Source organism: Orcinus orca, chromosome 11, assembly GCF_937001465.1.
Source record: "Orcinus orca chromosome 11, mOrcOrc1.1, whole genome shotgun sequence".
Taxonomy (NCBI): domain Eukaryota; kingdom Metazoa; phylum Chordata; class Mammalia; order Artiodactyla; family Delphinidae; genus Orcinus; species Orcinus orca.
Genome location: NC_064569.1, coordinates 23,586,676 through 23,613,918, shown reverse-complemented (window position 1 = coordinate 23,613,918; position 27,243 = coordinate 23,586,676). Strand labels below are relative to the sequence as shown.

At 34.8% G+C, this 27,243-nt stretch overlaps 1 protein-coding gene across 32 annotated transcripts in view; it reads right to left on the bottom strand.

Annotated features, from left to right (window-relative positions):
* CCDC91 (coiled-coil domain containing 91) overlaps positions 1–27,243 on the bottom strand; it is a 410,464-nt gene that overhangs the window by 67,268 nt on the left and 315,953 nt on the right. For 19 of the 32 annotated variants that reach the window (XR_007470043.1, XR_007470045.1, XR_007470046.1 and 16 more), the window contains one exon: positions 21,262–21,375. The exons of 1 other annotated variant lie outside the window; for it this stretch is intronic. Coding sequence is in view for 22 of the 31 variants with exons in the window: in XM_049694207.1 (XP_049550164.1) it covers positions 21,262–21,375 (114 nt within the window). In the remaining 9 variants the exon portion in view is untranslated. Of the gene's footprint in view, positions 1–692; positions 1,215–19,004; positions 19,085–21,261; positions 21,376–27,243 lie in introns of those variants that run through there. 12 more of the 32 variants (XM_049694206.1, XM_049694205.1, XM_049694204.1 and 9 more) reach the window with 7 other exon arrangements.

Below are 27,243 nucleotides of genomic sequence, written 5' to 3'. Positions count from 1 at the left end.
TACTTTAAAAAATATGATTTCTTTGAAATAATGCTGGATGTCAATCCTTTACAGGAATTGGCCCTCCATCATAATGCTGACAAATGATACCCAGTTCAGGTGACTAGTTTTTGTCTGAATAAAGCATTTCTGTGGTGTTAACTTGTTGGAAAGACATGCAAAATTACTGCAATGGCTTATCCTTGATGATAGTTTAAGGTCTTTAAGTAACGGGGAAAGCCCGAAGAAGCCTACCATTGACTGATGGACTATTGAATATAATTAATTATAGGGACCTACGGAATTCTGTCTTCATTTAAGAAAAATGGACAGAAGAATGCCAAGTTTTTTGTTAATTCATAGATGATGACAAGGAAAATAATTAAAAATACTTTCCTAAAATAGTTAAGGCAACTTACATATTTAAAAGTAGTTGAGTCAATACAAACTTCATTCTAGGGGCCTTCAGTGTCTACACGGTACTCAGACAAGTAACATCATTCTGATCCTAAACTGTGTGTTCATATCGTTGATGTCACTGTGGCTTGATGCTGTTTTTCCTTCACTTTTTTTACTTCAACCTCAAACATTCTCATCAGTCTGAAGTGTATTCAGCTGTGTGTAACAGAAATTTGACAAACAGTGGCTTAAATAAGAGTTTATTATTTAATGTACCACAGCCTCTAGGGGTAAGCAGTGCAGAGCTGGTAAGCTGGTGAGTCCAGAAACCAGACTATTTTCTTACATGGGTATCTTCAGCATATATTTTTTCCCTTTTGTTATAAGATGGCTATTGCACCTTCAGGCATTAGCCTGTGCTTGACACAGGAAAGAAGAGGAAGGACAGGCAAAATACATACTTGCAAAAGCAGTCTGACCCTTTTTACTAGGAAAACAGTAGCTTTCTTAGAAGTCTCACGCAATAGACTCTTTTTGGCACCTCAGTGCCTAGAACGAGGTTACGTGGTCATTCAAGGCTGCAGAGGAGTTTGAGGAGTTGTGTGCTTGTAACAAACTATTAATGTGCTACCTTTAATAACCCTGGCAGGGCTTCCCTGGTGGCGCAGTGGTTGAGAGCCCACATGCCGATGCAGAGGACATGGGTTCGTGCCCCGGTCCGGGAAGATCCCACATGCCGCGGAGTGGCTGGGCCCATGAGCCATGGCCGTTGAGCCTGCGCATCCGGAGCTTGTGCTCCGCAACCGGAGAGGCCACAACAGTGAGGGGCCCGTGTACTGCAAAAAAAAAAAAAAAAACCCTGGCATTCTGTTAGTAGGCAGAAGGGGAGACTTTTTATTATATAGGGAATTAGCACTGTTTGCCACAGTTCTTTAAGGCTAGATGAAGAACTACAGTCTCTACGTAGTCTTTTCTGTTACATTTCAGTCTTTCTTGACGTTCCCTTTTCTGAATGCTCAGAGCAATGACAGGCTGAGTTAAGTATTACAACAATCATGTACTGACTCATATAATGCACTAATTTTTAAATATATCTTTTGACTGATCATCTCATAAGTCCTTGAAAATGAGGTCAAATTTCGTATTACTTTTGTATCATATAAATATGATACTTGACTTATTGATGAATTTACTCATGAATTTCATCTTGATCCTATTTTCTAGAAAAGTAAATGACAGTCTATCATTGTTGCTTTAAAAGTTATTTCATTTGCAACAGCATGGATGAACTTGGAGGGCATTATGCTAAGTGAAATAGTCAGACAAAGAAAAATACTGTGTGATATCACTTATACGTGGAATCTAAAAAAATACAACAAACTAGTGAATCAAAAAAAAAAAAAGCAGACTCACAGACATATAGAACAAACTAGTGGTTACCAGTAGGGAGACAGGAGAGAAGGGGCAAGACAGAAGCAGGGGATTAAGAGGTACAAATTACTGTGTATTAAATAAATAAGCTACAAGGGTTTATTGTACAACACAGGGAATATAGCCAATATTTTATAATAACTATTACTGGAATATAACCTTTAAAATTGTGAATCACTATGCTGAACACCTGAAATTTATATAATACTGTACATCAACTATACCTCAATTAAAAAGAAATTTCATTCCTGACCACTCCACAAGCAATCTTACTATTCTCTGAAATGCTTTAAGTCTTACTGACTCTCTACTCTTCCCTAAGCTTATAGCTTTTCTATCAGTGTTACAACGGTAAAACAAAACAAATGAAACAAATACTGTTCTGTGTTACACTGAACCTCTTAGGGAGTGAAGTATATTTTAAAATAACTTTAAATCTAGCATTAAAATAACTGTGGTGTAAATCAATTATGACATCTATTTTACAACTCTTTCTATCTTGATTCTCCCTCTCAAACACTGTCTTCCAATTAGGAGAAATGAGAGTACAGACTGAATAGTTAACTTTCTCAACAAATGTATGAAAGTGCTTCCCTCACTACACTGTCCTGTTAAAAAAGTCTTTATGGGAATCTTTTCCTAGATATGAGTGTGGAGAAAACCACTGGTCTAAAATAGAAACATTTTACCCCTAAGAAATGCCTTTTTATTAATTTATGAACACATATTATATTTTTCTACTAATATGCTATGCATAATATGAAATACATATATTTTTTTAAAAGGTGAGACTAAGGCAATTGAATAATGCTTCATTGTATTTGAAAATCTTGGTTTAGTACATTGCAATACAGCAATTTGGCTCTAGATACTGTCTATTTTTGCACTTGGTTTTAAGGGCTGTCATAGCTGAAAAAGATGCCTCAAAATGATATGTGGGTCAAATCTGAAACAGTGTATAGTTAACTGTACTTGCTAAATCAAGATTCTCATTTTTCAATTTCACCCGCAGGTTCAGTTTAGTAAAATTTTGAAAAGACTGAATTGAGTATTAGATGACACTAAAAACCTGTGAGAAAGTCATAGTATTTCCCTGTTCTGTTTGGTATTTTCAGGAGGAGGCCGGGTCATGTAGGGCCCTGCAATGACTCTGGCTTTTATTGAGTGAGATGAAGCTGTTTCAAGGTTTTATGCAGAGAAGTGACTAATATGACTTAAGTTTCAAAAAATGACTTTGCCTACTGTGTTAAGAATAGACTTTGGAGGGCAAGAGTAGAAGTAAAGATACCAATTAGGAGGCTTTTGTAGAAGTCCAGGCAAAAGACGATAGTGGCTTGGACAGTGGTGATAGCAAGTGAGGTGGTCAGAATCTGGATATGTTCTAAGATAGATTTCCCTATGTACTGGGCATAGGGAGAGAGAAATAATTCCTGAAGTTTAAGCTTAGACATCATCCTGGGAAGGGTTCTCTGATCCACGAAGATTTCATTCAGTCCCCATTTCACGGGCTCCTACAGCTCCCTGTTCCTCTTCCATCACAGCACTATCACATGTGTGGCAATTTCCTGTTTTGTTCCCCCATATCTTTACTAGACTATAAGCCTTGAAAGTGTAGGGACCATGTCTATCTTGTTTGTAGTATATACTTAAAATTTTCTTGGTATACAATTGTGTAAAACCTTACTTCTTATTTTTCAACAGTGCCATATCACCAATTCTATAAAAATAGTTCATGATCACTTAGATTTTACTATTAACCACTGTAATTAGGTAACAGTATATTCTTCAGAAAATGGTGGTAGCTCTTGAATGATTATAGCAAAGGCATTTAATATTTTTCATAACCAAGGGCATGAAAAAGTTTTAAGAACCTGAAGTTATATATGAGAATTGCTATGACTGGTTTCATTTGAATGTGAGATTGGCCAGACCATATACCTTAAGACACTAATAGTTTGAGCGTAAAAGTAAAACAACTACAGCTTCAGAAATGGGGGTTGGGAACATTCCTGTGATTGATTGCTGATAATGCAGTTCAAATTTCTATAAACAGGTCTATTCTGACATTCTTTTGTTAAGTTTTCGCTTGGTTTGGTACAGTATATACATACTCTGAGACAAAGTTCTTGAAACAGAACTTTAAAAGCCCAAAGTAAATGAACAGCATGGCTTTTCATGACTCAAAACTTGGTAATGGCATCAATTAATTTTGCTCTTCACCATACCCTGCTATGTATGAGCCTAACAAAAAGGGACAAATTCTTTATCATTAAAACTATTTTTGATAGGGCCCTGAAACAAAGAAGATACAGTATCTACAGTGAGCAGAACTCTCATGAGCTATTGGGTATAATATATTCCATGTAAAAATCCCTTTGCATATCTTTAATGCTGTTTCTGTTTGGAAGGGAATTAAATGTATACTTAGCCAGTGGTGTCCATCCCTTAAGAAGTTTCTTAAGGTGGTGAGAAACTTGGTGAGCTTACTATTACATTCAGGGATTGGTTTTCAGCTGCTGAGGTACAAACCCTGGATTTACCAAAATGCTAAGCATAGATCCTTTTCTCAAGAGAAGACTTGGAGTACCTTAAATTCATAAGGCTGACTATAAAAACATCCCCCAGGTTGCCTAGTACACACAGAATCTGAGCAAATGGAGTTAGATTACATACATGTTTAATGGCATTCCTTCATTCATGAAACAAAATTTATTGAACATCTGCTATGTGCCGGCTTATTCTAGACACTGAGAACACGAAATAGACAAAGTCCTTCCTCTCTCAGAGTTTATATTTTAGTCGGGGAGATAGATAATTAGCAAGAAATTTATCTGTTTTACTTACTGATGTATCCTACTTGGAGTACTGCCTGGTACATGTTAAGTATCTGAGAATAGTTCTTGATTGAATGAATAATATAAACTATTAACACAGTTTCAGATAACATGCGCTAAGAAGAAAATAAAACAGGGTAGGGATATGATGAAGTATGCTTTGAAAGAGGGTAGCTAACCTAGGTTGGGTGGTGTGGTATATTAAATTATTGTCTGGCAAATATTCATCCATTCTTTCCACCTCCATGGGAGAAATAGACTTTTCCGCTCCATCGATATTGAACTTGACTGTGCAACATGCTTGGCCTCATGGTGAGTGAAATGTCCTTCACTGCCTTTTGACTATGTGGGCTTGGCCGTATGACTTGCTTTGGCCAACAAGATGCCAGAAATACGACAAAATCAGAAACTTCCAGTGTTTATTAAAGTGTTTTGGGCTTCCCCTCTTGTACTTCTACCACTGACATGAGAAGAACACGCCTTGGATGGCCCATCTTAGATTCCTTCTGAGTTTTGGAAACTCTGTTCAAGTGGTTTAATTTCTTTTACTAAATTCAGGGCTTTGATGCTACTTGCACTAATCTCTTGACAACTGATGTGGGAGTCATTTTGGGTAAGAGAGGTGAAAGGAAGGGATTTGTACTATGAAAGTACCCAATAAAAAAAAGGTAGATGTAAAACTTCTTTTTTTTTTTTTTATTAACAGGATTTTTAGTAATTTAACCACTAAAATAAACAAAGAGCAGAAGGAGAGCATGTTTGTTTAGTCCCGTGGCTAAGCTCCACCCTAGACAAGATATTTTCATTTTCAACACATGATACACAAGAAAAGGAAAATGTGAACCACAGGAATGGAATAAATATTGAGGACAAAAGCAAAGTGTTGAATATATTATAGTCACAGCAAATCTTAAATGAATAAGCACTCTACGCTATAAAGGAAAAACTAAGCAACAAAGTTATTTCATATGCCAAATGTCCTCACTGATGAATTAAAAGCAGATATTAAAATTCTTGTAAAATGGCAAAGAGACTATGATGAATATTTTCCTGGTACAAGGTAATAATCACATTATACATGCAAAAAATATGAAAATATGAAAAACCACCATGGTAACAGGACAGGAATAGTGGGATTATTTAATAAATCAATCCCAATGTACACTGAATGCTGGATATAGAATTTATCCTAAAATATTGTACTTCAAATCAAATGCTGAGAAAGTCATCTACTTTGGAAAACATCTGGAAAAGACTCAAATGAAATGGAGGGATCTAACTTTGAAACTTACTAGTATAATAATGTTCTGACTGGCAGCCAGGTTTTGAACATAATCTTCTGTAATAACCCAGAAGCTCAAAGAATGATAGAAGTGACAAGGACCAGTGAAAATAGACACAACAAAACCTATATATAATACTTATTACATAGTACAGAACTGAAGCCTCTCCTTTTCAGGCTTAGAATATGTGACTTGATTTGATAAATAGTACTTTGCTGTCCAGTTTCTCACCATTTTCTTTAGTTTTATACTTAAAATCAGAGTCGTAAAAAAAATAGCAGAGGCCATGGATAACAGGTCTGGTTGCAAGAAAATGGAGAGGAGGGTAGAAGAAAGAGACCCACTTGTCAGAGTGTGGAGTAAATATAGAGAACAAAGATAGTGCCAAGGACACAGAGGCCACTAACTTGATCTAGGTGAATTCAGTAGAAAGACAAGCCCATCAAGCTCTCTTTAGTAACCTTTGTGGCCATCATTCTATAAAAAGAAGTTCTATAACTAGTGTATACAAAATGCCCCAGAATTACCAAGGGGAAAAACTTTTGGTTAACTCAAGGACAAGTTTAATCACTAAAACTTAAAAATTTAAACGAAAATCTATTTATACATATCTTCTAAAATTATCAATATTTAGCATAAGTACATGGAAACAAAAACCTTATCTATCCAAAGTATTGCATACCCCCTGAACAGTGTCACATAATTTAGGCATAACTGTAGAAACCTCAGACTATTGAAAAAGAATGAAGTTGTGGTGGCCAAGTGACAAACTTTCTACAAGATATCTGATGAACCTGGCAATTGCTAATGCTCTGTTTTAGTAAGAATAAAACCCACCTAGTTTGACTTCAAAGGATCAGTTTTAGAATTAGCCAAGAGACTAAAAAGCTGGAAAAATATTTCTACTGTAACCATAGCATCTTGGAAAAAATTCCCAAAGTATGTAGTGGCCATCTGTAATGTTCTCTGGTTTTTGATACCCTTCCTATGTTTGATGAATTTCTAACCTTATGAAGTATGACTCCCTTAAGTAAAATGCAGAAAACTCAGTTATCTAGCTTGCTCCTGCTCCAAAGGCTCTGCTAATCAGAGTCAACTGTGAAAGACTTTTGATTCAGAAGTGAGCAGTTAGAGGAAGGGGCTCTGGATAGCACCCATTTGCTCATAAGGATGGGAAGCATTCAACTGCTGATTATTGCAATAACTGAATTAAACAGGGGGTTCCCACAGTGCTTGATAGGAATGCTGCAGCAAAGAGGGACTTATCTTTAAGCAAGTTTTGTGGTGTAGTTTTTGGTATTGTTTCTGGAAGCTTTACCTTGACCCTGGTTCTCCAGCTCTCAACAACTTGGTCAACAACTATATTTCCTTTTAATAAATATTTCTGCTGCTTAACTGGCCAGAGGTAGTTTCTTCTGCTTAAAATAAGAACCCTGATTGATACTCAATGGCTACTAGAAGTGGCTGAAGGCGGTACATCCTCAGGAAGACCTATGAATGGTTACCTGACTCTGTAAGGGCTGATGGCTCTAAAAATCCAGCTAATTTTCTGGGGGAAAAAAAAAGGTAAAATCTGGCAGCCCATAGCCCACAGTAGCAAAGTAACAAATTATTAACTGCAGTCACTTGAAATGAAATGACAAATGAAAGCAAGACTATGGGAGATCCAGTGGCTTCTAACACTGAACAATATGAAGAGCATGAAGAATTCAAACACAGAATTAGTTGCTTCTGATTCCACAACACAGCTTTAAAAAAAGACAATGAAATGCTCACAATCCTAACGATGCTCACAGTTCTCAGTTCAAGGCAAGAATCACAGCCACCGCAGCCACGAGCTACTCCCCAACACTGTTCCCTGGGAGGGAAAAGCCAGCATTAGTGAACAACACTGCCTTCTAGAGGCCAGGAGAGCCGACGGGCACCACTGCTTTCAATGTAGACCACGGGATAGGGAGGTAGCAGGCCCCAGGGAGAAGCACTTAACTAGAAGACGCAGGAGGAAATGGTTACTGTTATTGCTACAAGGGTTGGGTTAAATTACTTTGACCTGCAGTGACCACTGGCTCTGGCCACCTGATCAGACAATCTGTATGGACCAAAGAGACAGGCATCCAAAAAAATTCCAACTTAATAAAATGATTAAGATATCCAGGTTTAGTGAAGAGAGGTCTGACTTGAGCCACTGCAACAAAAATTTGTAATGTCTTTTCCAATTTCTAGTCCTAAGTCAATTCACAGACCCAGAGTTTTTTGAGTGAAGTAGAGAATGCAAGTACTTGAAGACATATATTGCGATGACATCACAGGTATAAACTGTAAACTCTCAACTTGGCTTTCCTCATAAAGGTAACTGCACTGGAGAAAGGGAAATACCAGGTCTTTTGGGTACTATTGTCTAATAGCTCTGAATTAACACTAAAACTGGAGGCCCAGAATACCATTGTGAATTAGTGGTCAAAATGGATGCCTGAGGGAATCAAACGATGAATGCACTTTTAATCTGAATCTGCCTCCTATCTAGCCTGGTTGAGCCCTAAACACACATACAGTATACAGCTGGAATTGGAGGTGGAGATAAGATTACTAGACAGTCATTTCAATGAAGCTGCTCCTGCAGATGTGCATTCTTTATTAGAACTCTTAGCACCAGGTATATGACTATTAATCTGGCAAATGCTTTTTCCCTTCTATTTCAACAGACAGAGAACACCTATAATAGCAATTTTCATATGACAGGTAGGGTAATAAACGATTTTATCTTAGGGTTATATAAATTATTTGGCTCTGAACCACAATATACTTATTTCCTTAAGACCATTACTGTCTCACCATTACACAGGACAACTACATTGATGACATACGTCTCCGGTACATATACATAATACATACTCAAGATCCTTTGCAAAGAAAAGGTATGGAAAAATATATATGAGTCTAATATGAGTGCAGTACAGTGGGAGATAACATCATATAAAAATATAAGAGCTACACCTCAATAAAGTTTCTGAGGGGTCCAGTGACCTTCAGCCTATCAGGATAGCCTCTTCAAAGTTCAAGATAACTTATTGTATCTTGTGCCTCCTGCCACTAAGAAAGCAGCACAGTGCTAGGTGGGACTCTTTGAAGGCTGTGTGTGTGTGTGCGTGTGCGTGTGTGTGTATTACTTTGGGAATCTTGCTTCGACCTATTTATGAAGTGACCCGAAAGCCTCTAGTTGTGAGTGGGCCCCAGAGGAAAAAGGAGGCTTCCTAGTTAGTCCAGGCTACAGTGCATCTACCTAGACTTAATGACGAATAGACTCAACGGGTGTTAGAAGTGTCAACAGTTTATCAAGAGCCTGTGGTGAGTTCTGATAGAGGAATCCCAGCATTGATCTATAAAGGCTTGGAACAAAGTCGTAAGGTTTACCCCATGAGACTTCACTAAGAAGCAGTTAGAAGAGTGAAACGTCATATGGAATCTTCCTTGCTGGTGAGGGTGGTGGCAGACATTGGGTTTTGGAGGCAGCAGAGGTTGTGAAACGGTTTTAGTGATACACAAGTGGCATAAATGGCAAAGTGGAAGCAACCATGGTTTTCTTTAGTGCTTGGTGGGGAAGAAGCAGCGGCAATGGCATTTCCTCATTAGGCCAGTACTATATCATGGTTTTAGGCTTTAATTTTGGAAGCTGAGCTGTTTCTCTCTTCCAAATAACCTCTTAATAAACAAATTCCTTTTTTGCTTAACCAGTCATAGATAACTTCTGTTGCTTAAAATTAGGAATTCAAACTGAATATAAAAAATATATAATTTTCAAATAGACCAACACCTGTCAAATACTTATAGGATCTTAATATTAGGTTACTCTCAAATTCTCTGATAAAGGGATACAATGATAAAAATTAGTTCTTAGGTGGTAAACTGATGTGAATGTTGGAGCTTTATGTATAAAACTGAGGATTATGGAATCTCATGCAGGGAATCTCAGCTGAACCAATAAAGATGAATGAAAAATTACTGGAAAAAGAATACAGGATAATAAATATCTTTAAAAGAGAAAGAACAAGAAGAGATGCATGTTGGTACAGCAATCCCAGAGAAGGAAAAGAAGTGCTGGTAAATTTACTGTCTTGACTATTCGTTTAGTATTATTATTTTTAAAAAGTAACAAAAATAGTCTGACAATTTAGTCAGACATGTGATTCATCCATAATCTAATGGATTTCACTCAAAAATAACGTGATGATCATAAATGACATATCTTTTACCTCTCTGCTACAGACTAGAGTTCACATATCTTAAATAACTGGCCTCCCCTTAAGGAGTGAGCACAAAGCTTCCAGAGCAAGACAGGAACACAGAGAGGTCATGTCAGTGCATATGAATCAGCAAGGAACAGAATGTCAAGGAGGTTTTCTCTGTTTTTATATGAGAAGAAAAATACCGCATCTCTTAGAAAATGATTTTTTCATGCTGTTTCCAAGGCACTATTAGTTACAAACCAGATTGTTATTTTTGCTATTTTTTCAAAGGAAAGAACTGATGGCTGAGGAGATACATATGATGGAAAACAACTATACAATAAATCAAATAGATTAAATTTTAAAACTACCAAGTGTCTTTTAGTAATAATCCCATCTCTCTACTGCAAGTTGGAGATTTTGATAGTGGAAGGAAATAAGAAAATAGTCATTTCAGGAATTTCATTTAAAAAGCAGCACATGAAAAATAAATCAGTTTTTAACTATTTATATATTAGAAAAAGAAGTCAAAGAATCAGAACTAACAGGTATTCATAAATATCCAGGATAGTTAAAAAGACTATTAATCTATTATGGAGTAAGTCTACAATCCTACAGATATAATTTCTACAGTCCAATTTAAAGTACACAAGAGGAAGGTCGTATATTTTTAAATGTTTTACAAGAAACTCTTGTAGATATTAGTGCAAAGCCTGAATTGTTATTGTTCATTGTATCTTTCTTATAAATGAAAATAATTTCTTCTTTCTATATCTCAAGACAGAATTAAGAACTGAGGGAATTCCCTGGTGGTCCAGTGGCTAGGACTCGGCACTTTCACTGCCGTGGGCCTGGGTTCAATCCCTGGTTGGGGAACTAAGATCCTGCAAGCCACGCAAAAAGAATTAAGAACTGAGAGCCACTGAAGAGAAGTGTCAGACTGGAGGAAAGAGCAGGGCTATGTGGCTTAGCTCCAGGCTAAAATCGAATAAAATAAAATTAAAAGAAATATATTTTCCAAGCTAACATAACTTTAAAATTTAACAAAATGAATAGTTTCCAAACAGAATATGTTCGGATCATGACTCATTTTCTTAATTTGCTGCATAAAAAAAAAACTGTTTGCCATAATTACTTGTATATTTTAATATATTTTAAAGGACTGAAATAACTCTGACATGTTAGTTCTATTTTGTTTTTTTTTTTTAATTCCTAAGAGGAAGTATAATTTTAAGGGAATTTGGCATTAGCCTATATGACCCTAGAAATGAGTATTAATTCCAATGATGTGTCTATGAGGACTTTATGAGAACTAAAGAGAATAGGCTAAGGGTTTAGTTTTAAACACTGGTATTAATGGGCTGGATTGGACTAAAGGTACAGATAATACTACACAGAATAGTAGAGCTAGGCTTGGTTTAAAAAACAAACAAACAAACTATTGTTCACTTATTACTGCTACCACGTAAGTTTGTGGTGGCTTTAACTTCAGAGCCCAATTTATGATGCACATTTTACAGAAATCTTGTTTAAGACTGTGTCAATATTTCACCACCACCTAATATGGTCATGACAATTAGGAAAACAACGGGCCTGATTTTTATATAATCAAAACCTTAAAACCCTGCAGGAATAAAATAATATTTAAAGTATCTAAACAAATAGTCTTTGCTAGGATACTCAAAAGCTCACCATAGGTGAAAAACCTATTTAAAAATAATTTATAAATCGTATATAATACATGATTTCAAGCAATTTCCCAAACGAGATGTGTGTGTGTGTGTGTGCGCGCACGCGCGTGCGCGCGCGCACGTGCTATCCATGTCTTTCTATTTTTCTTCCTAATTTATCTGGATGGAGCCAATTTAATTAATTTATCTAGACAGAGCCTGTAACATTTATCTAATTTATCTAGATGGAGCCTATAAAAGTAAAAGGTATATTACAAGCTTGTTAGTGAAGAAACTGACAATCCTAAAACACCATTTGAAAAATACTATGTAAAGTAAATTATCAAACCAGATTTAAAGAGTTACTGAGGAATCTCCCTGTATGGTTTGCAGTCAGATAGAACCAAGTTAAAATCTTGACTCTCTCTTTTACTAATCTCGGGCAGTTATCTCGCATTGTTGACTTAGTTTTCCTTGTCTGTAATGTGCAGATACTACTTTAGAATAGTTTTGAGGATAAAGTGAAACTGTGTAAGTAAAACAGCCACCATGGTATCTTGGACAAACTTGGCACTCAATAAATGGCTACTGTTTTGTATTTTTTTCTGATACAGACTTAGATTCCACTTAAATTGAACGTGTCTAGTTATTCCTTTAGCATTAAGGTCATATTAAGATTTTTTTTGGTTTCTATATTGCTGAATTTCCATGGTTAAGTTTTTCCATAGTTGAACAAGCTTAGACCTTTCAAAGTCTTCTCCTAGGTTACATCCTCAATAGTTCACTCTAAAACTCTGATTTCCATGAAAATGTCAACATCTTTTCCAAATATAGAACTCAAAACAGGACACTAAAGCACCACAAGAGAAGAAGATGGTAACATGTGGGTTCCTGTCTCCATGATCAATTGCTTTCTGTATCACTGAGTATTTCATGCACTTCTAGTCCTCTTAGCTGTTGATGTTGGGGTTCTTCACTGATTCTAACTACCATGGTCTTTTTGATAATCATCTCCAGATATTGACTTCACTCTAGATAGTACAATGAAACTGCTAGTATAAATGAAGTTGACAAGGCCAATTGCTGTGATGTGGAGTACAGGATCAAAAAAGGAAAACTAAGGTCTCAGCTATGGTTTATTAGATCTAGCCTTGGAAAAGTGAACATTTCTATCATCTTTGGCTCTCCAGTTTGTAAAATCAGAATAATAACCATGCAGGTGATTATAAGAATCAAATAATGTATGTAAAAATCTTTATATATTTTAGTTGTTAAATATGTATTGCCATTATGAATACCAGGGTATAAACTCTCTTTCTTGATGATCTCATTTATCCTTGTGTCCTGAGCACAGTTCTCAGACTATTAAAGATGCTTAACATTTCTTTATAGAATGGAAGAAGAATTTAAACTGCAATTTCCCAGTACATAGCTTAGAATGGAACATGGAAGGGCGTACACAAATGTATGTTGTATAGATATAAGGATCTATGTTGTATATATCAAGATGCTAGCAATTTGGAATACCACTTCATTATTCATTTCTTTCTAATAGTTTAATAGTAACATGGTAAAGGCAATAGTGGCTCTTAATAAATAGTTCGTGAATAAATGAAAACATATATACATGCTTTTTGACTTCTAAGGTTGGCTAAAGGGTAAGACAACATCTGAGAAAAAAACAAAGTCCATCTCCACTGCCCCCAATAATATAAGCTTCATGAACCAGGATATTCTAGAATTGCAACCAAAAGGTATATTAAGAATCTAGAAATAGACTTTTTAATAAAAGTCTTTATAAATTAATTTGCTTATTCCTATAAGAGACCAAACCCTTTGTCTTCTCACAGACTATTGTCCATCCTCTTTTTACTATGTAGCCTAGTCCACATTTTAGTTTCCATTTGACTGAAATAAAAAATCCACTCTTATCTCCATAGTCTTAAGTGATGTTCTGGAATTCTATTGTCAATGATTATCAGCACAATCTTTTTGACCTTTTTTCAAGCACTGCCATATGTTGTGGTATCTACTATTGCTTCAAGCCATTTTTTGACCTTTACTTAAGGTAATATGCTCTTATACTTTCCTTCCAAAACCAGACTTTCACCTTTTTAAAGATATGGTGGTCCTCGTCCTCCACAGCTGCTTTGATCTGGTAGATACTACATAGTGCCATATGACTAACAAAACATAAACATGGGTCTCTGTTATCCTCTTATTCTTCTTGGCTTTTAATCTGAAACTTTCATTTCTTACCTATTCACAAACTTTTGTCCCTATTCTTTATTGATGACTGTTGCCCACAGAAGTGGTTTGCCAAATGGTTAATAGCGCAGACTCCAGAGCCAGACTGTCACTTTCTAGCTTTACGATCTGGCGGTTAATAATGCTATTGAGAGTAATGAATACATACACACACTCTTAAATGATAATATCCTTAGACTAGTGCCTGAAACTTAGCAAATGCTATATAAGTATTAGCTGTTATCATTGTCATCATCATTTCAATATGGGGGCCTCTGATAGCTACCACTTCCTCTAGGTCTGACCTCTGATTGTCCTTCTACACCAGCTGCTCACCATTTACATCATGAGCTACCTAGCTATTCTTCACTTGGGCCCATCTCAAGAAGCTATACCTAGATACAGGCCTATAGCATACCCATCAGGCATGTCAACTCCTAAATTCCATGGCCTATGACTCAAAGTTGACACTTTCATTTTATTGATTTGTCTTTGATTTGAATCAGTTCTTATCACCATCTGAATTTTAAGAACTCTAGTATATTGAAGGAAAGGAGAAGTCATCCGAATATCTAAGAAAAGGCTAATACCTTTTAATGAAGATTAAAGCTAATTCACTGTAATAATTCAAGAAGTGATTAATTACTTAGATGAACATTTTAATTACACAAAAACAGAGAATGAACGTTTTTAGATACTAACTGACTCCAACTAAAATATTTATACTTACTGTACTTTGATTTAGAAGTTTTGCTTTGCTTTAAACAAAATTGCTATCCCAAAGACCAGTTAAAGAAGAGTACATTAATTGCTGTGCTGAACTAGTTAAGTGAAAATGCATAAATTTTCATTTTAAGCTGGAACGTATGTTTTATTCCCTGAAACAGGAATAATGGAAACTTAATCTAAGCATTAAGCTATGTCTATAGTATCTTTTCTCAGTTACCCACTGTTGAAACGGAAACGATCAATAGATTTGCCTCACCAAAGTAAGTTCTTTCAAGGTTGTTCTTATGCAAGTGAGTCCAGCAGAATAAGAAAGAGGATCAAGAAGATTGTTAAAATAGAAAGTGAAAAACAGCAATAAATTTGATTTTAAAGCATACTGTATGAAATAAGCTTTCAAAGAAGAGTATGAGATTGAAAAATAGTTACTTTTTAGATCATATTTGTATAAATCTTTAAATTCCCTTTGGCATCAAAAAATGAGGTACAACTGAAAGTACAGATAACAATTGAGTGTGAAGGTATATTATTCATTTTAAAATGCCTTGGTCAGATAAAAGCATTTTCTAATATGAGACCCAAAGCAAAAGTTACAAGGGCAGATGCTGAATGGCTACTGAGCTGCATCTTGCATAGGCAACTCTACAGCCTGCCCCAGGACAAGCAGAAGTAAGGCCAATCGATTAGGATGAGAAGGCGCAGGAGGCTGGGGAATGCCAGAAAAGTGTCACTTCCCTACACTGATGTATAAATTATGCACAAAATAACTACTATGATGCAAGTGATTTATACCAAGAATTAAAAACCCCTGTGGAGATTCATCATCTGTCAAGGAAAATGTTACTCACAGTGGTAACATAGTTTAGAACTCTAAGAGGCATTCGACACCAGCTCATCCAACTCCCAAATTATTAAGAGGAAAAAAGTAAGGCACCACAAGATATTCAGTAACTTGTCTTGAAATCATGTTTAATTCAAGTAACTGTATAACTGAACAGAAACTAAACAGAGTTCATTTTGGCCAAATATTGCCTTTTATTAATCAGTTTGAGATGCAAACACTCAAGAATATTGTAGAAAACCTGGATTAAATGAATCCTTTTAGAATTAAGAAATTATAACAATGCTTTGACCACAAAAACTTTGAAGTAAAGATAACTGCTCCTTACTCCTCTTTAAAGATCTAAATTAAAAGGATCCTCTAATGTGAAGATTATTTTCCTGGAGGTGATTTAGAAAATACAGGCCATAATTCTGGTTCTTAAGAGGAAAAAAAAATAATCTTTTATTACATTTGGATGGGATTTTATTTTTTAGGAATCACTGCTTGGCTGTGAGTAGTTGTTGCTTGCTGAATGTTATTCACACTTCCTCCCTCATAGCAAGCTCATGTGTAACACTCTTAACTTGTGGGATGGGTTGGAACACTTCATTCTAATCCAAGGGCCATAGGTCATTTTCAACCACAAATTCTTCCTCCCTAGGGAAGTGTCAAGGGATGTGGTCTTTCCCATCTCGTTTTCCTACAACCTCCTTTAGTCTAAAATAAAGTTTATGTCACTAATGACCAGGCCTAAAATGTTATAATGCCTTATCTGGCAATTAATGTCAAGAAATCTTTTCCAGAACAGCACCTTAGGAATTTCAATTGTCTAGTTACAATAAGGCATAATGAAAGAATAAATATTTTAAAGGGCTGACAGGAAGAAATTTTCTCCTCAAGATCATTTTGATAGCCTGGAGCAGGAGTTGACAAACGATTTTCTGTAAAGGGCCAGACAGCAAATATTTTAGGTTATGTGGGCCCCATGGTCTCTCTGAACTACTCAACTCTGCTGTTGCAGCATGAAACCAGCCAAAGAGTAGCACATAAATGAATGGATTTGGCTATGTGTTTCAATAAAGCTTTATTTATAAAAACGGCAAGCCAAATTTGACCCATGAGGTGTATCTGCAACCCCTTAATCTAGAACTTGTAATGATTCAAGAGAATTTGAAACAAAACAATTTAATTTTAATAAAACATATTATGGCTGTTAAATATAAACCACTACATTTGGGGATACCTAGCCGATTCTCAGATAAATTGAGCGTATTTTAAAATCTTTTTAGGTTTTCCTGTTTACCCTTCCCTCTCTATTATACAAATTATAATGGAAATTTCTAAATTCATTACAAAATGAGAAAATTTCTATCAACTAATGAAAAGATTATGAGAACTGAGACTGCAAAACTTTGGCTTTTCAGTTTCATACTAAATTTGTGAACTCAATATAATAATTTTATTTTCTGGGTTTAACAAGATAGATCTTACAGAGGATTTTTTAATACTATCATTTAGAATACCTATAAGAAAGGCACTTATAAGATAGTCACTGAAACAGATCCATTATTAATTTGAATAATTTTTCTGGTTGATCATTTCAAAAGCTCTCTTTGTTTGGATTTGATTACACTTAACCTTTGATTATTATTAGGACTTGGAGTAACAGTATAAGTACCATGTATCCAACTTAGTAAATAATTTAGGATGCAATTTCAGTGTAAATTATGATCCACATAATTAGTACATAGGTAGTATAGGTATAAGTAGCCCCTTTGTCCTAAGATGTTTAGACCAGATGAATATGAGTATTTACAAATTTCAGAGACATTCCTATTTATTTGATACAAAAAAACCCCTGGTAAATGGCATTTAAAAGTAAAACATTTTCTCAGTATAATTCTAATTTTAATCCTAGTATAATTCTAATTCTACTTCTAGTATAATTGTAATACTCAAAATGATTGGATCACTGATTAAAAACTTGTTGATTGTAGATACCCAGAAGCAGCAATGTTATCCTCTGTGGTGATTTGTAATTCTACTGCATTTAATATTGTAGCATAAATTATAAGTTATTTGAAAAGTTAAGCATTTCAGATTTTTCATTCTGTTTCTCTGTCTTTTAAAAGTAAAAGACTGAAGGAAAAAGATGTAGAGAAAAGAGTCTTCATTTCAGTCTTTTAGTGAATTTGGTAAGGGTAAAATGATATCAAAGCAAAGATTGGTTAGAACAAAAGACATATAAAGACAGAAACTAACACAACATTAGACTTCTTCTTACAAAGATTTTGGAAAACTTCAAGAGGGGATGATTACTTCACAGACTGGAATGTAAGCCCAGTTGGAACCACGGTCTACAGGGCTTTTGAGGTGTCTAATGTTGAAAATCTCAAGTTGACTCTCTAGTTAAAAAAAGCTGGAGAGGAGAAAGGAAAATTTTTGTTCTGGAAAAGTGTTCTTGTCTGATGCAAACAGAAATCCATCTTACAAAGGAAGAAGTAGAGATGAGTTGCCCTAATTTAGTCTTTTGGAAGCAGAAAAAAGATTATGAATTTGCTAAAAAAAACCCTTTTGTTTCTTCTAAATATTACTTTATAAGTTATGAGATGTCTTTTCTGTGTGTGTGTGAAAAATTTCCAAGACCCCAAAATTCATAAAAATTAACTTGAAACACTGAAATCCATTTTGGAAAAGAATCAGAGTGTAGAGAATCTTAATTTTTAAAAAGTTATATAAAAAAGAGATCTAGTAGTTGGTTGGTGCTTTCATTTCAAATATTTTATCCACTTTCCTTTTTTATAGCTTTTCTGTTTGGAGAGATGGAAACATTCAAATATTAAAAGTATTCCACAATATGTATTATTTAAAAAACTCTCAAATCCCAAAGTGGTGGTAATAAACTTCCTATTAATATAGTGATTAAATCAGTTTTAATCTTCTGTGAATCTAGTAACAAGAATGGAATAAACTATTAGAATCATGTTGTAAACCTCAGAGGAAATAGAATGCCAAACGTTAATCTGAAAAGCACACTTTTAATTAGCAAAAAATAATGCTACTAGGCCTGTTTTTCTTCAATAATGTACATATAGATTGAGACCACACTCTAGCTGTTCTATTTTATTACATGTATTAACTCAGAGCTGTTCTGGAAGGCAGGTATTAAATTTATAGTTCTTAACATATAAAGGAACAAGCATAGAGAAGTGGAACTCTGGTGCACATAGAATGTAATATTGTCATGATTTTGTTGTTATTTAATGAACATTTTTAAACGTGATAACTAGTTTATGTAACATAAACAGATACTAATCCTTTAATATGATTGCAAGAACACAGATTAAATGGCAGAGTTCATTGTCAGTTCTCTTCAAGGGCTAATTTACCTCACACAGGGACCAGGTAACTCCTGTAAAGGCATTTCCTGCTCTCATTTTAAATGTTTCTTACAGCAGCCACAAGACTTCTTTTGAGAGGCAAGTAATACACGATTTTAAAGATTTTTTTAAGAAAAAATTTCCATTTTGATCAAAGAAATATTCATCTAAGATACTCTTACGAATGGGTTTGTTATGTTACATAACTTCTTGTCCAAATTTAGTGCTCAAGTAAGAATTGGCCATATATTATTAAGAAAAGATGTTAAAAAAGGATACATCCATAGGAGTTTGGGATTAACATATACACACTACTATATATAAAATAGATAACCAAAAGTACCTAGTGTAGCACAAGGAACTATACTCAATATTTTGTTATAACCTATAAGGGAAAAGAATCTGAAAAAGTATTTATATTTATTTATATATATATATATATATATATATATATATATAAAAAATACATGTATAACTGAGTCACTTTGCTTGTACACCTGAAACAAACACAACATTGTAAATCAACTATACTTCCGTTTAAAAAAAAAAACAAAAGGATACATCCACAAGACTCCTTGAATTTATTTCAAGTCTGTGTTCTTTCACTATCACAATTCCTGTGTGTATGTGGAAAGCATTTATAATTCCTTTCTTGTATGACTGCTTCTGAACTAGTTTATTTAACATAAACTCCTTGGGGATACATATAGAAATAGGAGTTTTCTGAGAATATATCACTTCCTGAAAAGTCAGTTGACTATATCTGGCTCAGAATTTTCTCTTCAGAAGGTTATGCACCTATCGGGAATTTGTTTGGGTGAAACTGCTTTTAAAAACACCTTGAGGGGCTTCCCTGGTGGCACAGTGGTTGGGAGTCCGCCTGCCGATGCAGGGGACACGGGTTCGTGCCCCGGTCCGGAAGATCCCACATGCCGCGGAGCGGCTGGGTCCGTGAGCCGTGGCCGCTGAGCCTGCGCGTCCGGAGCCTGTGCTCCGCAAGGGAAGCGGTCACAACAGTTGAGAGGCCCGCATACCGCAAAAAAAAAACAAAAAACAACAAACAAACAAACAAACAAACAAAAAACACCTTGAGATAACATGCCCAAAGATCTAATCCCATATGAAATGCTTCTGTGAGTGGTTAAGTTATCTGAAAAGCCTACTTAGCAATTTTTTACTCTGATGACAAACTCTGCTTTGTTGAAACCTAATGGTAGTTACTGAGGGGTAAGAATTTCCTTTGTATCATACCAAACTTGGCTTCAAATTAAGGGTATGGAACTAAAGTGGTATCATGAGTTTATATGACACTCCTAGTCTTCTACTTAACTGTCAACTGAAGAATAATCTTTTATTTGTCATTTTGACCAACAATTAATTGTGTCAAATATCCTCATACACACTGTGTTTTATTTATAATTTTATTATGCCATATTATATAATACTATATATTGTATAATATAGTCTTTAAATATGATACTTTATAATATATAACATGTTATACTAAACATATAAATGAGACATAAAATAGTGTGTGAGAAAATTCACCACATAATGTTATATAATATAATGTAATATAATATGCTTATTACAGAGATTACTAAGTCATCCTAAGTGTTTCTCATCTTGGATACTACTTAAGAAGAATAAAGATTTGTTGAAAAATCTACAAATTAAGCTATTAAGTCCATTATTTCCGGCTACTGCTCAGACTCACATATTAATAAAACCACATTGTACTGAAATGACGTTTATTTTGTAAAGCTCCAATATGCATTCTGAATTGTGACAAGCACATTCTGAATTTTGTTTTTGAAATGGAACTATGGCAGAAGAGCCTTAATTTGATAACCGTAATAAAATCTATTAGAACCACAGTGGTGTTAACCCAGTCCGAAGGCCTAACGAGTGCATACAAATTTTGACAAATATTATAAGAAATAACAAACTTATGGCCAAAAGACGAAAAGTCTATAACTGTTTACTTTCTTCGCAAGTGTAGAGTTAAATTGAAAATGCTATAGGTCATTTCTAGGAATCCAGCAAGAAATTATTCAGTGTGCTTTTTTTGTTGACAGATGGAATTTATGTTTATAGACATTAACTATTAGAATATATAATTATATCAGAAAAATGATCTTAGATGAAGATTCCTAAATTAGATGGCAAAGGACATTTTAAATATTTTAAAATTTCATGTCATTGTACCAAAGCCAATGCTTCAGTTTGTGGAAGCACAAGTTAAAACCCTTCAGGGGATACTTACCCTTTTCTGTTCCTTTACATACTCTATCAATTCATCTCTTGTTCTCTTCACTGCCTCTTCCACAGCCTTTTCACTTCGCTTTTGCTCTTCTATTATTGCTGCCTTAACAGTTTCCTGTTTGTGGGAGGATGAAAAAAGTCAGGGAGGTATGTGCTATGACATGTTTGTGCCCATTTTATATAAACTAAAAACCCTCTTCAGTGGGTTGAGCTCACTCTGTTCAAAGCATACCTTTAAACAGGAATAAGAACTTAACGAAATCTTTTGGGTTCTGTTAGAGATTCCACAGAATTCACTTTTCTAAACTGAGTGAAAGGGAAAAGAAATGGAGTAAGCCATTTATTGCAGGGAGCGCCTGACAGACTCCAATGGCTTCCTTACCAACCTTTCATTTGATGTTTACATGATTGATTGCTTTCCTGTACTTTGCACTGTCCACATAAGACTTCCAACTTGTGTTTATTCTTCCAAGAACACCCTAATGCTCTAGGCTGTTTTATTCACATTTAATTTTCCCATCATACAATAATCAAGTGTGGTCTGGGTGGTAAGATTTACAGCTAGTTTAGTTCTTCTGCCAGGTTAAGATGTTGAGAGCTGGACACCATGAATGAGAGGTAAGAATTCTACCCTGTGTGCTAATATATGAAATGAGAAATCTAGGGAAAAAGTGATATTCCCCATTTTACTGAAATAGTAATCAAGAACCCTGAGAGAGTTCAAATTTTCAGATAAAGAGAAAGAAGGCTAAAATTCTGAAAAAGAAATGTAACTCTTCTCAAAAACCAGGAAATATTTTCTGCTAAAATAGCATTTCATGGACTGGAAGAATGCAACAAACTTCTATAACTTCCATTTGTCTACAAACGTACCATCCTTTTTTTGAACAGGCTATCAATTAGAAAATGCCTTGAAATTTCTCAGTTGTATTTCCCTTATTTTGTTATTCTTGAGGACCCTTCACTTTGTAGTGTATATATGTTTTTGTTTAGTTTTTCCTGATTAATTTCAGACACATATATATCAATATATACATATATATATATACATAAAACCTAGAAAATATGAAGTAGTAAGAATTTTCTATTATGAATATACTATAGAAAATTAGTAAATACATAAAAATATGAACACAAAACACACACACACCCGTACAAAATTGGGTATGAAGAGGATGGGACTCAAACTGTACATACTATTTTCTAACTCTGGCATTTTTCATTTAAAATACATTTTGAATATTTTAAAGTAATTATATATTCTTTTATGATTTTATATTCCATTACTGGGATGTATAATAATTTATGTTACTAATATTTATTCATGGATATTTTGGTTGTTTTTAATAAAGCAGTGACAAGCATCCATATATGTAACTTTGTGGTGCATATTAGATACTTCCTTAATTTCAATTCACGAGGTAGAATCATGTTGCCCAAGGGATATAATTTTTGAGCTCTCTTACAGCTTTTGACATTTTGTACTATTTTTTCCCATAAGCAGCCCATGAGAATAGCTGTTTTCTTGCAACCTTGATTACATTTAGTCTCACCAGTTTTTAAATCTTCACTTATTTAAGGGATAATCATATCTAACTTTATTCTGCATTTTAAAAGATTATGTGATATGCAGCATTTTTCATAGAAATATTAGCAATATACATATTAGCTCTTATCATTTGCTTGATTGTGTCCTCTTCCTACTTTAATATTGGTAAACTCATAATTTTTTGGATTCCCTCCCTAATATATAAAGTCACAAATCTCAAAAGCACTATAGTAAGACTTTGACAATTGTTACTCTTTATTTTCTATCACTAAGTACATTAAGCTTTAGTTTCATTGATGAAATAATAAAATACAAAGTTGTTTCCATGATTTTCTGAAAAGATTAAAGTCAAAAAACTATAGTATTTTTTATGTTTAATTTTTTATTGAAGCATAGTTGATTTACAATGTTTCAGGTATATAGCCAAGTGATTCAGTTATATGTATACATATATCTATTCTTTTTCAGATTCTTTTCCATTATGGGTTATTAAAAGATATTGAATATAGTTCCCTGTTCTATACAGTAGGTCCTTATTGTTTATCTATTTTATATATAGTAGTGTGTATTTGTTAATCCCAAATTCCAAATTTATGCCTCCTCCCTGTCCCCTCTGGTAACCGTAAGTTTTCTATGTCTGTGAGTCTATTTCTGTTTTGTAAATAAGTTCATTTGTATCATTTTTTTTTGATTCCACATATAAGCAATATCATATGGTATTTGTCTTTCTCTATTTGGCTTCATTTAATATGATAATCTCTAGGTCCATCCGTGTTACTGCAAATGGCATTATTTCATTTTTTTATGGCTGAGTAATATTCCATATATGTACCACATCTTCTTTATCCATTCATCTGTTAATGGACATTTAGGTGGCTTCCATGTCTTGGATATTGTAAACAGTGCTGCTATGAACACTGGGGTGCATGTATCTTTTCAAATTAGAGCTTTCTCTGGATATATGCCCAGGAGTGGGATTTCTGGATCATGTGGTAACTCTTTTTAGTTTTTTAAGGAACCCTGCATACTGTTTTCCACAGTGGCTGCACCAATTTACATTGCCACCAACAGTGTAGGAGGGTTCCCTTTTCTCCACACCCTCTCCAGCATTTATTATTTGTAGACTTTGATGATGGCCATTCTGACTGGTGTGAGGTGATACGTCATTATGAAAAACTGTAGTAATTTTTGAGAAAAAAATGAGGACAAAAAAAGATTATTTAAAATGAAAGCATCTACTATTATAATTTCTATTGTTTTCATACTTACTAATTTGGAATTTGAAAATTTTCAGATTTTATAAAGGCAAAAAGTAGTGCATATATTACTAAGCCCCCTGAAATAAAACACATTAATAGTTCTTCAGTGAAGGGTATGAATATTCACACTATGTGGGTAAATTAAAAGTATAAGTTTCACATTAGTTCAGGATAGGTTTTGCCAACAGCCAAGTTACAGAAATCCTTGGTTTTCAAGGGTTTTATAATTTTAAAACTACTGTAGACCTGGATTATTTGAATATAAAAGATAAATCCATATCATACTGAATATCAACCAGAATTTCTATCTAGTAAGGGTCATATAAGTAAATTTGACTAGATCTGTTTGGTTGAAGGCAAAAGGATCAATTTAAATAAAAGGGATATATCCAGAAAAAAACATGAAGAGTTAGCTACTATGTTCTTCAGTTAACATTTTTTTTAGGGGGAAAGGGGCTGCGAGTTTACACTGTCTGCTCAGTCCACATTTTTGAGGACCCTCCTTTCCTAATTTTTGAGTTGAAGAAGAACATTTACAAAGAAAGTTTCCTTGATTCTCTCCTCCCCATTTGGGAGTTAGGTGACAGTCAAGGTTGTGAAATCCATATACACACTGTATATTTAAAATAGATAACCAATGAGTACCTACTGTATAGCACAGGGAACTCTGCTCAATATTCTGTAATAACCTAAGTGGGAAAATAACTTGAAAAAGAATAGATACATGTATATGTATAACTGAATCACTTTGCTGTATACCTGAAACTAACACAACATTGTTAATCAACTATACTCCAATATAAAATAAAAATGAAAAAAAAAGAATAAATACTACTTGTCAATAAATATCTTTGAATATCATACAAAAGTAAAGTTTAAGGGGCTTCCCTGGTGGCGCAGTGGTTGGGAGTCCGCCTGCCGATGCTGGGGACACAGGTTCGTGCCCCCGTCTGGGAAGATCCCACATGCCGCAGAGCGGCTGGGCCTGTGAGCCATGGTCGCTGAGCCTGCGCGTCTGGAGCCTGTGTTCCGTAACGTGAGAGGCCACAACAGTGAGAGGCCCGCATACCGCAAAAAAGTAGTTTAAGCCTTCCATTTTCTAACCAGCCCAAATTCTCAATTACTTAGAAATGATTAATGAATTTTGTGTGCATATTCAAGTGTGTATAAATATCTGCCTGCATGTTTTGTTGAATTCCATGAATGAACTAAATTGTCCCTATGAGTCATGAGGATTAGTCTAAAATAAAATATACCTCACAAGAGATGAAGACTTGACACCAATGAGTATATTCAAACAAGACAATTCTGAAAGAACGTTTTCCGGAATATTTTAGCAAAGGCCAAACCCCTGGGATGTGATATATTCTCTAGGGCAGGGTTTCTCAACCTTGGTACTACTGACAATTCCTTGCTGGGGGTCGAGGCGGGAGTCCTGTTATAAGCAGCATACTTGGCATCTGCTCACTGGATCCCCTCCAGGTGAGAAGTACTGCTCTAAAATAAATAGTTTGGAGGGAAACCTAACCATTTGCATATGTGTTATGGTTTGTTAAAATATATGTTAACACTTCTCATCATAAATATTTTTTTGTCTAAAAATAAAAAATGTGCAAGAAATCACATCCAAATGATTATATAACTAGTTTTTAAGTGTGGAAGAAAGAGTTCTACATACTTATTTTTAAAAAATGAATGACTGGGATCAGTTTCTATACTGTTACAATTAAATATGTCATGATGAATGTCATTTAGGGCTAAAAGCTTATATAACATTTTGTATAAGATTTAAAAATTTCCCCTCATTGCTTAAAAGTATAGTTATGCTTTAGTATCCATTAAATCCACCATACATTTCAGTAAAAATGGGATCGTGACTTAATAAACGGTCTGAGGTTGTTCTTTATCAGTGCGATTTAGTTAAGGATTGTAAACACAGTTAAATTATTTATGGGAAACAAATCACAGCAATCAATTTAATTTAATTTTTTTTTTTTTTTGGTACACGGGCCTCTCACTGCTGTGGCCTCTCCCGCTGCGGAGCACAGGCTCCGGATGCGCAGGCCCAGCGGCCATGGCTCATGGGCCCAGCCGCTTCGCGGCACGTGGGATCCTCCCGGACCGGGGCATGAACCCACGTCCCCTGTATCGGCAGGCGAACTCTCAACCACTGCGCCACCAGGGAAGCCCAATCAATTTAATTTTGATCTGTGGGCAGTAAAACACGGTACCAAAGATTTTTCTAGGGCAATAGTGCACTTAATTTTGGTTTCTATACATGACGTATGCATATTATCTAATTATGTATTATTTTAAAAGTTGCACGTAGTTGTGGAAATGTACCTTAGAAAATGAGTGTCTGAATCATAAGTAAAGTCAAGCTGCTGAATGCACTTCCTGTGCATCAACAGTTAAAAAAATGAAGTGAGACTTCTATTTCTACATGAATTTATGAGCTCACACTACAGCTCCATCAGTGCTTTTCACACATTGATCCAACTGCAAATGGAATTTCCACATTTCAAAATCCATTCACTGGGCAACTGAGGAGCTTTCATCTAACTTTCAATTGGAAATAATTAATCTGCATTGTAATGATATGCTAAATGGAAAATATTAATAGAAGAACCTGATTCTATAGATGCTTCTCAGCTAATGAATATGCTCAATTAAAATCATATGCTCATTGACAGATATCAACATTTGCCAGTAACTATTTGTGTGAAAGACATTCTTAAAGATGAAATATGTAGTCTCATTACATATTAGCATTAATAAATGAGTATTTGTAACCATTTTTGATGATAGGGATACTTAATTGAACCACAATTAAGCAAAATGTTATCCTCCCCAAAGAGAATTCTATTCTTCTCACTAGTAGAGCTACACTATGAAAAATTATCCTTATTATCAATACTACATTTTGAATTTCATCAATAAAAAAAACTTGTGAATATCTGCTTTTTCTTGGGTTAACATAAACTCCTACATAATAGTATCAATTAAACCTCTTGGCCCATAAATGCCTGAAATATTTACTATCTGGCCCTTTACACAAAAAGCTTGCCAATCCCTGATTTAGCTCATAATTCTGTAAGTTGGCAATCTGAGCTGGGTTCAGCTGGACAGTTCTTTTGGTCTTGCCTGGGCTCTCCCATGTATCTGCAATCAACTG